We start from the raw sequence: 13,664 nt of genomic DNA, 5'->3' as shown, positions 1-13,664 counted from the left end.
GGAACGTTTAAAGAACCGTATCATTGAAGCCTGTGCTGAAGTCACCCCGGAAATGCTACAAAATATTCTATCCACATCCTAAATTTTCTCATGTATCAAGCTCTTTATGTAACTCCAAAAGAAAAACAATCAAGGGATGTCAAATCTGGAGACCTGGCTGGCCATTCTACTGATCCACGTCGACCAATCCAATGTCCAGGGAACTGTTCGTCCAGTCTGCTGCAACATTTCTGTAGCTTAACACATCACAATGAAGAATAATATCAATTCTTCCATATGTCGATAATGTCATCACGAAAATCAAGATATTTGTTATAGGAAAGCTTCAAATATTCACAACAATGCATTGAAACTGTTACAGGTTAACCAAACAGTAAAGCAGGAAAACTTAATTGCATAAAAATACATTTTCCAAAGCCTCCTTAGTACTGTACCATGTTACAAAATATCTAATGATGCAGTAACTAATGTTTGTGTCATTATGACAATTATCTTCAAATAACTTGAACACGATTAGAAATATCTCAAAACGGATTGCACCATTGATTTTCCCAGAAAATGTCACATGATTTTGAGTACCTACATGACTCCCTTTCCATTTAAAATTTCAAAGTTGCAATTCAAAATGGCGGCTTTTGAGTTAGCTCAGGGTTAGAATCGAATGTGTCACTGGTAGAGGATTTGGTCTTACAAATACTGGTAACACCAATAGAAATCGAAAACCAAGCATATGGAAGATATTTATATGGTTCCAGACTTTTGATTGATTTTATTTTATATTATTAGATTATTTTACGACGCTTTATCAACAGCTTTGGTTATTTAGAGTCTGAATGAGATGAAGGTGATAATGCCGGTGAAATGAGTCTGGGGTCCAACACCGTAAGTTACCCAGCATTTGCTCGTATTGGGTTGAGGGAAAACCCCGGAAAAAACCTCAACCAGGTAACTTGCCCCGACCGGGAATCGAACCCGGGCCACCTGGTTTCGCGGCTAGACGTGCTAACCGTTACTCCACAGGCGTGGACACTTTTGATTGACTCTGTATAGTTGTGTATAATTAATAATATTTCTTTGCGTGAAAAGTTTATTAAATATAGCCTATTAAGCTTACATACTGTTAGCAACTCTAAAGTTTTACGCGTACTTCTTAGATGTTAAAATGTACAATATTTTTTTAGTTTTATTTACAGTTGCTATAATTGCGAAGTTATATTATAACTTCCCGCTGTAAATAGTAAACTTTTGTGCGAGATCGTGCGTATTTGCTTGTTTTCCGCACAAAACCAATCCGCGGTAAGTCTAAAATTCCACATTCAGTATTCCCAACCTAATACACATAACAATTTCCCTCTTCTTACCGCTTAAGTGACATATTGATTTTACTGCTTTAGGCTTTTAACATATTATTTTTAGAGACGTTCAATATAGTAATAATTATAAATTGGAAACTTACCACTGCAATTTCACCTAAATTGCACTGTTAATTATTGTTTTTAAATATTTGCAAAAATTAAGTAAACTCTACAACTCCACTAAAGTTACTGCATTAGTGATGCAAGTAACATTAAGGAAGCCGTGAAAAAATCAACAAGATTCCAGACTCATCATAGACTGGGGGAAGAAAAAAGACAGACGTATATCACGGCCTGCATGAGTATAGTAAACACAGAAAACATTTTAAAGCAACAATGTTGAAGATATATATTTTTGTTTTGCATCATTGCCGTCATTGAACAGAAACCAAGATGGAGATTTCATTGCAACTAATTAGAAATTCCTCTTTCAGGTATGTAATAAACGATCTTCGCACAAGATAATATACGATACACGAGCGGCATGTTTTCTTTCAATTCTCGGAAATTAAAAAAGCTCAACTACGTTTCGCTTTTTCAAACTTTTCCTCGAACATGAAAACTTCAACATACCGCTCTTGTAACGCATATTACTATTATATACTCATAGGCCTATTTTGTTTCCATGTCGATGCTGTCTACCAACCAGTCCACAAGCTTGTGTATTCCCGTCTTGTTTCTATGTACTCGCAAGTACCCGGCGTTTCAGCTCATGAAAACCTACTCGTATATACTGCCATCTGGTAGCCATAGCTGAGTAGTCTGCAGACATGTCCATCATGTACAACTATAAATTCAGTCCTAGGGAGTCAGTATATTTTTGTTTGTAATATAAGCGGAAAAGCAATCCAGTTATTTGCCTCTCAATTAACTAAATTCTCGGTTATTTGTGTTCGAGGAAGCCAATAAACAGCGACCCCGAGATTTGAAACCGGGATTTTCCGAATGTAAATCTAATGTTTTACAACTATGTTGTACACAAGTTCTAATTATGTCTGAATTGTACTGACATCAGTTTTTAATTTCTTTCAGATATCGGGAGGAGGCCCTCTGCTGGACAGATAGGTAAGTAAATAACAGCAGCATTGTACGAAATACATATTTCTCAGCTTATTAATAACATTCTAAAATAGAGAATGAGGTTACAGTTACAACGTTTATTTACACTTAAGGTGTAAATTGTAACGTAAATCAATGCAGCGAGCCTGATAAATTAAAAACGAAATTGAATTTTCAAGAATGCAATTACTTTTTCTGAAGAAATAACAGATAGTCCTATGTAATACAGAATTTATGTACACGATGTCTGACTTAAACCGTTAATTTTTGCTTAGGCAGCCCAAGTAATAGTAGAGGCATGTGGGAGGTATTTAATGGTTTCATAGGCGGAATCAGGGATGTGGGAGTAACTTTCGCTGACATCATGTGAATGTTAAGAATTTTAATTTTCGTATGATAATTTTATATTATACTAGCATTGTCAATCTGTTATTTTAATCATTTATTTTCTTCCTCCTTTCCAACGTTTACTCCAGTCTTGGATAATGTTTTGTCGAGTCATTTGCTCTTCTTCCTACTGTATTTTGCGGTCGGGTAGTAACACAGCTCGAGAGGCAACCTCACAGCACGAGAAGCAACTTCATATTGTATTGTATTATATTTATTTACATTACATGGTATTCGTACATCGTTCACAGCTAGAATATGGAACATGTCAAAAACAAATCTTAATAGTACAACAAAGTCTTAATTATAGTCACAGTCTAGTTGAAATAAATACAGAAGAGTTTTACAATGTACTGGTACAATACAAGGGGTTATTATCGATAAAGTCCGCGTCACCGTTTTTGGTGTGTGAAATAAGTAATGGGAACGTTAAGTGCTAGTGTCTTATCTTTACCGTAGTCAGTCTGACACCTATGTTTGGTAAATGGCTGATGTGACGTGTATAGGAAGTGGTACCATTCTCAGCTGCACTAGCAACATGCTCACAAAGTGGGCACTATACTTTAGGACACACGCCAAAAACACTGGCGCCAGCTACTTAACACAAGACAGAAATATTCATGAAGCGTTGTTGAATGTCATAAATTCATCTACAGTATAAAAGGCGTGAGAAATTGGGTACTTCTTTAATTTGGCCGTAAATATTCTTAAGTTTTGAGTTTGATTTCATTTATATCCATAGGGAGGCTATTAAAAATTTTTACTGCCATATAACGCACTGCTTTTTGATAGCACGATAGAATTGCCGATGGAACATGAAAGTCATTTTTGATGAGTATTTATGCTATGAACTGTTGAATTACTTACGAAGTATTCACGATTACATGTGAGGAAGTTTATAAATGAAAAAATATACTGACAAGCCATGGGAATTATTTGTAGTTTTTTTGAAAATAATCTACACGATTCCCTAAATTTGGCACCTACTATTATTCTAATGACTCTTTTTTGTAGTTTGAATATAGGCCTATTGTTACTATGTGTAGAATTTCCCCGGAACATTATTCCAAAACTCTTTACCGGTTGGAAGTATGCAAAAAATATATATATTTTTAAGGTATTGATATTTACTATCCTTTTCATAGATCTAATAGCAAAACACGCTGAATTTAGTTTGGGGTAATTTCTTTAATATGATATTTCCAATTTATTATATTATCGATTTGTATGCCAAGAAATTTGATTGTTGTTGTTTTTGTTAAAGTCCTGTTGTTAATTATTGCGCTTGAAATTTGCGGGGTTGAATTTGGGCAGGATTTAAATTGGATTATGTTAGTTTTGTTACAGTTTAATACTAATTTATTCGCTGAAAAATAATCATACGTTCCCATTGTACCCCAAAAAGTAAGGTCGTTCCTAAGGAAGGCGAAAATAGGTTTCTCAGTAGGTGCCACCATTTCAGAGCTGGATTATACAATGCATCTCTTTTAGAAGAGCTATCTAGCGTACCATGAAACCTTTTTAGTTGGTTACTTAACGATGCTGTATCAACTACTAGGCTATTTAGCGTCGATAGGTTTAGTAAATATTTGGGGCTAAGAGGGATGAAGTTACAGGCGAATGGAGAAAGTTACACAACACAGAACTGCACGCATTGAATTCTTCAACTGACATAATTAGGAACATTAAATTCAGACGTTTTAGATGGGCAGGGCATGTAGCACGTATAGACGAATCCAGAAATGCATATAGAGTGTTAGTTGGGAATCCGGAGGGAAAAAGACCTTTAGTGAGGCCGAGACGTAGATGGGAGAATAATATTAAAATGAATTTGATAGAGGTGGGATATGATGGTAGAGACTGGATTAATCTTGCACAGGATAGGGACTGATGGCGGGCTTATGTGAGGGCGGCAATGAACCTCCGGGTTCCTTAAAAGCCATTTGTAAGTAAGTAAGCAAGGTTTGGTGATAACGAAATGATATTTGGCGAAATGATGCCGAGGATTCGCCATAGATTACCTGACATTCATCTTACCGCTGGTGAAAACCTCTGAAAAAACACAACCACATAATCAGCCCGAGAGGGAATCGAACCCGCGCCCGAGCTCCGGATCGGCAGGCACCCACGCAACTGTTGTCTTGAAAGTTCTGTCAGCCACATACATAGGTGTGCCCACATCGTCCTTTATCTACCATCCATCCCCTGTATCCGGATTTCAACCCTAGCTCCTCGGTCTGTACGAGGTAATAAATTCGTTTACCCTCCTCTGGGGCATAGGTAAGCGATCTGCTCGTATATTTTGAAAGCGGAGCAATGCAGCCAGCTCCTTGCAGTGAGCAAACATGCTATCATTTGAGAGAGGGACAGCTCTGTGATGAATGGCGGAATCCAGCCCCTGGCTATCCGTTAAAAATACAGCGCCCAGCATGGTAAACACAGGCTGCTGTAAGACGCTTTAATTGTGTAAATGTTTCCTGGAAAACGGGGAGGGGAAGTTAAATGTGTCCCAGTAGATTGACAGAATCTATATGGATAACCCCAGCCGCCTAAAACCATTATCAATAAACTTTAAAAAAAAAGTATACGTAATAGTTATTTATGATATGAGTATTGTAACGTTTCATATTACAGTAAGAGTTTGTTGGACAGCATGCTGGCTTCCAGATCTGGAGGTCCCGGGTTCGATTCCCGGGCTTGGCTCTTGGTTAATTTTTCTTCAAGAAGAAAAATTACCTGGGTATCTAGAGTCTGGAAATTTGTATGAATGTGAGTGTGCCGGGTTAATATTAATTAGCCAATCATCAAAAATATAAAATACAATATATTTATGAGGACTGTTGCTGGGCAGTAACCTGAACACAAGTTTCAGCGTCACTTTGTTGACAAGTAACTCCATCTGTTAGCACAACCATAAAGCACTAATAGATGCTATAGAGCTACCAACAACGAAAAAAAGAAAAACAATAAGAGTTTGATAACAAGTCGAGTATTGTAAAATAATTTTATGCTCGACCATGCCGAAATGTAGTAATTATACACCTGGTAGCAGACCTTTAATGCATGTCATTAAAGTACACCTACTCATTAAAGGTCAGGTCTTTCAGCCAATGACGACTCAGGTTACAACTGTTCAGCCAATGACAGGTCAGCTTTGTACCGTTATAAAACCGCAAGTATCGATTATTCTCGGATATGCAATCGAAAGAGAATTAGCGAAAAGTCACGGAGGTTGGAAATCCAATATTGTCGCAGAAGGTTATGTTTTGTTACTATAATAATTAGCGTTAATTGTAAATAATATTCAAATAAATTCAATTTGTCATCTCGTTTTTCCATGTCTAATTTAATTTGAATGTTATCTCTATAGGTTCTTATGGCCTAGCAAGGTCAATGTGAACATCTGTTCCTCGGAAAAAATCAATACTTTCGCGTCTGCGCACATCTCACAACATACGGGACATTGGTCAAGATCAGATACAAAGAAAATTAATAATATCAAGTTAGAAATATGGTCGAGCATAAAAAGTCGTATGAAACTCGCCTATAATGGTAATTAAGAAGCTCGTATGAAAATTATGAAACTCGCTTGCGCTCGTTTCATAAATATCCATACTCGCTTCTTAATTACCTTCATTATAGGTTCGTTGCATAATGTACTATTATGCTCGACCATGCCGAAGTGTAGTAATTATACACCTGGTAGCATTAAAGTACACTATTCATTAAAGTTCAGGTGTTCCACCAATCAGAAAATACCATTGTAGCAATATGAAAGCACAAGTATCGATTATTCTCGGATATGCAATCGTTCAAGGTTATATCAAGATTAATGTTTATTTTACTCTCTAGATTATATCAAGGCCAATGTCGACATTTGTTTCTCGGAAAAAATCAATATTTTCGCGTTTGCGTATATCTCACAATTTACGAGGTATTGCACAAGGTCAGTTCCGCTCCTCAGTCAGATAAGAATAACATGAATACTTATAAATAATTTCAAGTTAGAAATATAGTCGAGCATAAAAAGTCGTATGAAACTTGACTATAATGGTAATTAAGACGCTCGTATGAAAATTATGAAACTCGCTTGCGCTCGTTTCATAAACATACTCGCGTCTTAATTACTACCATTATAGGCAACTCCTCCTCATCTGCTCCTCGACACACGACTATCACATATATATAGATGGATCACGACACAAAAGTAATCAACTGGAAGAACAAGTAGGCTGCGCATTTGTTGCCTACCACAGTGATAATGAAATATTTTGCACCAAGATAAAACTGTCTCCTTATTGCACAGTTTTTCAGGCAGAACTTCTAGCAATTAATGAAGCTATGAAATGGTGCATTAAGAACGAAAACTCAGCGCGCATATTTAGTGACTCCCAAGCTGCCCTTCACTGCATCGCTGACAAGTACAACCGTTACCCATTAGCGATAGAGTCAAGGGAATTACTTGAGAAGTACGCGCAGCACATATGCCTCACTTGGGTCCGTGGACACAATGGTGTAAGACAGTGACCGGCATGTTCTGTGCTCTGTGACGTCATACGACGTAGCCGCCTTGCTCTTTGCTTGGCAATCTCTGCATACTGAGCACAGCGTGGAGAGAAGGTTCAACTGAACAGTGGTGGTGCGGGTCTATACACTGACAGAGCGCGATCCATTCTTCTGAGATAGTATGGGAACAGCACAATTACAATACATTTGTACGAAAGCAAAACTGTACAACCGTTATAAATCAATGTAACAAAATATTTTGGTTTGTAATCAAATTTAATGTACTTACAATAATATGAAACTCATAATACAGCCACTTGCAGAAGCGTTTGCATATATAAATGAAATTCCGAAACTGCTATAAACATACAAACATATAAATAAATACTTTAGGCAGTACTGCAACACTTTATCTACTCGGAAACTTGAAAACAGTGTTTTTAACACACATTTTTCTACATAATATACAGATTAAACTATAACTTATAGGTCCTATCTTGGTGAGTAGCATGCAAAGTATATTTCAACTTTTGAAACACACCATCACTTTGTGTCACTACCGTGCCCAAGCTAAACGCTTTGTCAGGATTTTTTTCCTCTTTTCTCGCGTACTAATTTTGCAATATTTGGAGTCATAGCCTGGCTAACACACAAGCGAAGAATATGTTTCAAGTTGAGATCAGACAGGTGGTTTCTATGTTGTGGTTTGCAGATCTTCATACAAGAAAAGAACATACATACGTAGGTACGAATATGCTCAACATCCTAGCAGCAAATCTATGCAATCGAGGGAATCTTGCCTGGGTAAATCTTCTATAAAATGTAGATAGATCCTTTTGTTTTCAACAGTCCCGTTCTACTGCTGCACTGACGCCACTGCGCTGGTGTGTGCTAACATTAATACTACTCAACTGCTCGCTCTCCCAAGCTCTTGCGATCTGACTGGCTCTTACGTCACAACTGCAGCATCTGCCGGCCACTGGTGTAAGAGGAAATGTAAGAGCTGATGAGCTAGCGAAAGCTGCAGCCTCCAGCAACGAAACTCCGACATACAGTTTACAACCGATATCATATATAAAGAAACAAATACGACAACAGACTCATCAAAACTGGAATACTAGATGGACGACAAGCACAACCGGATCACTAACACGAGACACCTACTTCCCAACAATCCACGACCGACTCAAAAACCATCACTTCAAACCTACTTTCGTAACAACGCAGTTTCTTTCTGGACATGGGAAATTTGGAACTTACTTCGACAGATTCAACATTCCAGCAGACATCGACTCCACATGCTTCTGCCGCGAAGACCTTCACAGTGTGAAACAGCTTCTATTTGACTGTCCTATTATTGAAGCAAAGAGATTTCAAATAAAGACACATTTTCTGGACTGCAACACCGAACACAGGACTCCACTATGTGAAGTGATCAAAAAACCTTGTTGCTACAGACAATTTACAGACTTGTTAAACTTCATCTTTAAAAGACATAGATACATATTTCACCATTATCTGTGTAAAAATAAGTAGTATAGATAAGTAGTTTACCCATAACAAAAAATAAAACCCTAGCATACCGCTTGGTGAATTAGGGCTCTTTTCCGCGGATATTTAATAATACCATTATAGGCTCGTTGCATAATGTACTATTACGATAAGTATATCGTACGAAGTTTAATCTACTTTGATAAAAAGTTTTATATTTTTAATAAAAATAATTGTATTAGGCTCGTTTTGCGTAAATTCTACATACTTGGACCTTCGAAGATGATTCAGTGATACACCAAACCCAATCACACCACATCACAACATTTACATAGGAGTGATGTTGAGAACCAGAATATTGTACGAAATGTAAATATAAAAATTGGAGATTTATCCTTCGAAGAGGTGGAAAAATTCAAATATCTTGGAGCAACAGTAACAAATATAAATGACACTCGGGAGGAAATTAAACGCAGAATAAATATGGGAAATGCGTGTTATTTTTCGGTTGAGAAGCTCTTATCATCCAGTCTGCTGTCCGAAAATCTGAAAGTTAGAATTTATAAAACAGTTATATTACCGGTTCTTCTGTATGGTTGTGAAACTTGGACTCTCACTCTGAGAGAGGAACATAGGTTCACGGTGATTGAGAATAAGGTGCTTAGGAAAATATTTGGGGCTAAGCGGGATGAAGTTACAGGAGAATGGAGAAAGTTACACAACACAGAACTGCACGCATTGTATTCTTCACCTGACATAATTAGGAACATTAAATCCAGACGTATGAGATGGGCATGGCATGTAGCACGTATGGGCGAATCCAGAAATGCATATAGAGTGTTAGTTGGGAGACCGGAGGGAAAAAGACCTTTAGGGAGGCCGAGACGTAGATGGGAGGATAATATTAAAATGGATTTGAGGGAGGTGGGATATGATGATAGAGACTGGATTAATCTTGCACAGGATAGGGACCGCTGGCGGGCTTATGTGAGGGCGGCAATGAACCTTCGGGTTCCTTAAAAGCCATTTGTAAGTAAGTAAGTGATGTTGAGAATTTGTAAGGCTTTCAATCAATTAATAAATGCAATCACCATGTCATTTCTCTGTCTTTCATACGTATTGTAAATCTTGTTATGTGTAACATTCAAACAGATGTATCTCCACATTCGTTGAAAATTGGACGCAAGCTTATATGATTTTTTTTTTTTTTTTTTTGCTCAGAATAATAAATTCATACTACCACACCTAAAAATATTTCTTATTCTTCCTGGAACTTCAGATATATTTTAATTTACATCTTCACAACATACTATTTCTAAATTTATTTCATAAAATGAGAAAAGCATTAGAACTTAAAATTTTTTTGACAGTTCTTAAATATTGAACATAATATGTAAGGATTAATAGCTTATACTAGAAGACTAATGCATATTTACTAAAAAATAACTTTTTAATCCCAAACTCATCGGCTGATTGAAATCGCTGGGTCGTTTATCAAACTGTTAAATTATATCCCTCAGATAAAAAAGCAGCAACTATAGACAACTAAAGTAAATTACATTCAGCAGTCACGTGGTAGCCTCGTATGATAATGAAGATGATGGCTCGGATAATGTAAATTATGCGTTCATCTCGTTAAATACTAGGTATGTTATGTAAAACTTCCCTGCGACACATCAATCAAACGAGTCGGAGGGAAATAATTATCCCGCCTAGACCTGGAGTTACAGCCTCCGAGGAAAGGGGACGCAGTACTATCTGCATCTCTTTTTTAGATTTCGTTTTTGAACTGATATTAACATCAAAAATAAAACCAACCTTGAAAAACCGTTGTAATTTACATTTGCTTAAAAGACTATAATTAAATTCACACGAGTGGCTTGTATATTACACATTACACAATTTTCTGCAGTTTATCAGAGAGAAAAATGTTGGGTAAGACTTTGTGTTAAATTTTATTTAGAGTTTCTTGCTAAAACTGCTTAAGAGTAAAGGATGATCCACAATAAATCGGGAACGAGAACTGGGAGCGAAGAATATGGGGAGAAATATTTGATTCACAATAAACCGAGAACGCGAACGACTATGCATATCGATATGTATCTCAATAACGCTATGTAAGTCGATATTACATATTCTGATTTTATTTATGTATCATTGACCAATGACGTTCTCTTATGACTGCAAGCCAGCCAACATAAACACAGTCAACTTCGGAGGACTACTTCGCTGCTACCGCTAGACCACTTTTCAGCATATTTCATACCTTGATTTAAATAATAGAAAGAATTTCACATCTAAACAGCATTACTTTTGGCCCTCGCTTGTATAATTCTGTGACAAAATTATTACACTCAGAACTTTTATTATGTAACCCACTAAAATATAGCCTAGTACAAATATTAAAAATGTGTTAATGTATTCAATTTAAGTAAATTTATGTGTACACAATTTATGTAGCCTGTATTATATTTCTATTTTATAACTTCGGGATATTTTTATAACTGCATATAATTAATTACTTATTTATCTACTTTTTTGTTGTGTAAACTGAATCGGTCATTTTGAAACTCCCATATGCCCATATCTTGTGAAAATTGAGGTGTGTACACTAATATATTATTTGAAATATATTCTTTCATTCACGTGTAAATACCGTACGTCCATCATTTTCGTTGATTCTTCATGCTATTTAACAACATATAATCTCTGGAAGGTTTTGTTGCTTGGTAAACATCAGTTAAGAAACGATTCAGCATATGAAACCGCTTACTTCATTCGCATTGCAATTAGCATGTCCGTACATGAGGTGCATATGTCATTTCTTGATTACAATACTTTTCGACCACAAATATAATAGCAAATAAGAAATACTAATAAATCTCACTAAAAATTCTCGAAGCTTCCACTAGCCTTTGCTTCCAGTAGCCAGATAGCAATAACGGGTACATTTTTTTTTTTTAATTTATTGACGTGACTCCTAATTTAAGAACTAAACCATATGAAATAAAAAGTACCTGTAATTAAAAATAAAGCAAAATTGATTATAATTAGGGAAAGGAAGTTCATGCCCTAAAAACGTGAAGAATATATATGTATTTACGCCGTAAAAATAGATAAATATGCTACAAAATATGCATTATCAGTCTGAGATTATTTTAACAGAATAATAAGGTATAGGCAACTTACGTTTAGTCTATGGATTTTGAAGTGCTTGCCTCATTGCTGAATGCTCCATTTATGCTGTTACATTTCACAACTAAGCAGTGACGTATGTTTTCTGATGTCATTCTTCGCCTGTTGTCTCTCAGCATAGCTTTCTAGCGCGAAAAACTTCGTTCTACGTCACAAGAAATAAGAGAGGCTTAGCTGTGAGCTGTTCTATAGAAATTTTGTTGGTTTTTGGGGTGTTTTTCCTTCGAGAATATCTTGAATTTCTTTAAGTTGATAATAGCCAGGGTTTTTGGAAAGGATATTTGCTGTTTTCTCGTTCACTTTATCTCCTACATTTCCTGGAACTGATGTTAAACTGGATATTGTTCTATCGAAATCTAAGGACTGCAGTAAAGGAATATCAATTGCTAACCTGAGAGGCTCCCTATGAGGGCGTCATCGTTACGTTCAAAATTCATAAACATAAATTAGTCGTACGATAAAAGAGTAATGGAACGGAGAAAAATTCTCTCCGGCGCCGGGATTTGAACCCGGGTTTTCAGCTCTACGTGCTGATGCTTTATCCACTAAGCCACACCGGATACAACTCCGACACCAGTTAGAATCGTCTCAGATTAAGCTCCAACTCTTGGGTTCCCTCTAGTGGCCGCCCTCTGCACTACGTCATAGATTTCTATGAACGCATGATCGTAGTCCACACATGTGCTGAGGTGCACTCGATATGAGTGACTAGTTGGCCGGGATCCGACGGAATAAGCGCCGTCTTAAATCACGAAGTGATTTACGCATATCATACATATTATTTTAATGTACCGAAGTACATATGATATTTCCATGCAGATATTCTGCGTCATCATACGATGAAAGAGTAATGGAACGGAGAAAAATTCTCTCCGGCGCCGGGATTTGAACCCGGGTTTTCAGCTCTACGTGCTGATGCTTTATCCACTAAGCCACACCGGATACAACTCCGACGCCGGTTAGAATCGTCTCAGATTAAGCTCCAACTCTTGGGTTCCCTCTAGTGGCCGCCCTCTGCACTACGTCATAGATTTCTATGAATGCAGGATCGAAGTCCACACATGTGCTGAGGTGCACTCGATAAGAGTGACTAGTTGGCCGGGATCGTATGATGACGCAGAATATCTGCATGGAAATATCATATGTACTTCGGTACATTAAAATAATATATATATATAAATATATATATATATATATATATATATAAATTGGTCGTGTTTACGAAGTTACGCAGTTTTAAAAATGAGGGAAAGACAAAGCACCATAAATAATATGCAGTTTCCCTGCATAAATGTTAAAATATGTTTTTTTATAAATAAAGTCAAAATGTGCACTTTCATGCACAATAAAATTAATATCATTGTATTCAGAAATTTGTGATTCATGTAGATAATCTTTCAGCATATTCACACAACGATAGAGAACAAAAATGCAAATGCATGAACTACCTTTCCCTAACTATAATACATGAACTCTTTTGCTTCTGTTAGGTTCTCTATCTATTCCCCAAAAGTTTCCCATATTAGTTAACACCCTGTATAAGATGAGACTGGATTTCATGTTACGAGGACGTCTACACTATAAGTTCAAAAGTTTAAAGTCTAACATTTTCCGAAAGGCCAAATTATAACAAAAGAATAAAGATATATGCAGAAAAACAACATGATAAAT

The 13,664-nt window shown here is 36.6% G+C and overlaps 1 protein-coding gene across 1 annotated transcript in view; it reads left to right on the top strand.

The window, feature by feature from the left end:
* Window positions 1-13,664, top strand: part of LOC138702282 (uncharacterized) — a 736,569-nt gene that overhangs the window by 444,126 nt on the left and 278,779 nt on the right. Inside the window, exon 2 of the mRNA XM_069829864.1 lies at window positions 2,388-2,420. Within this exon, the coding sequence (XP_069685965.1) occupies window positions 2,388-2,420 (33 nt within the window). The remainder of the gene's footprint in view (window positions 1-2,387; window positions 2,421-13,664) is intronic.

Source organism: Periplaneta americana, chromosome 6, assembly GCF_040183065.1.
Source record: "Periplaneta americana isolate PAMFEO1 chromosome 6, P.americana_PAMFEO1_priV1, whole genome shotgun sequence".
NCBI classification, from domain to species: Eukaryota; Metazoa; Arthropoda; class Insecta; order Blattodea; family Blattidae; genus Periplaneta; species Periplaneta americana.
Note: the sequence above shows the minus strand (reverse complement) of the source record. Positions and strands in the feature narration are given on the sequence as shown.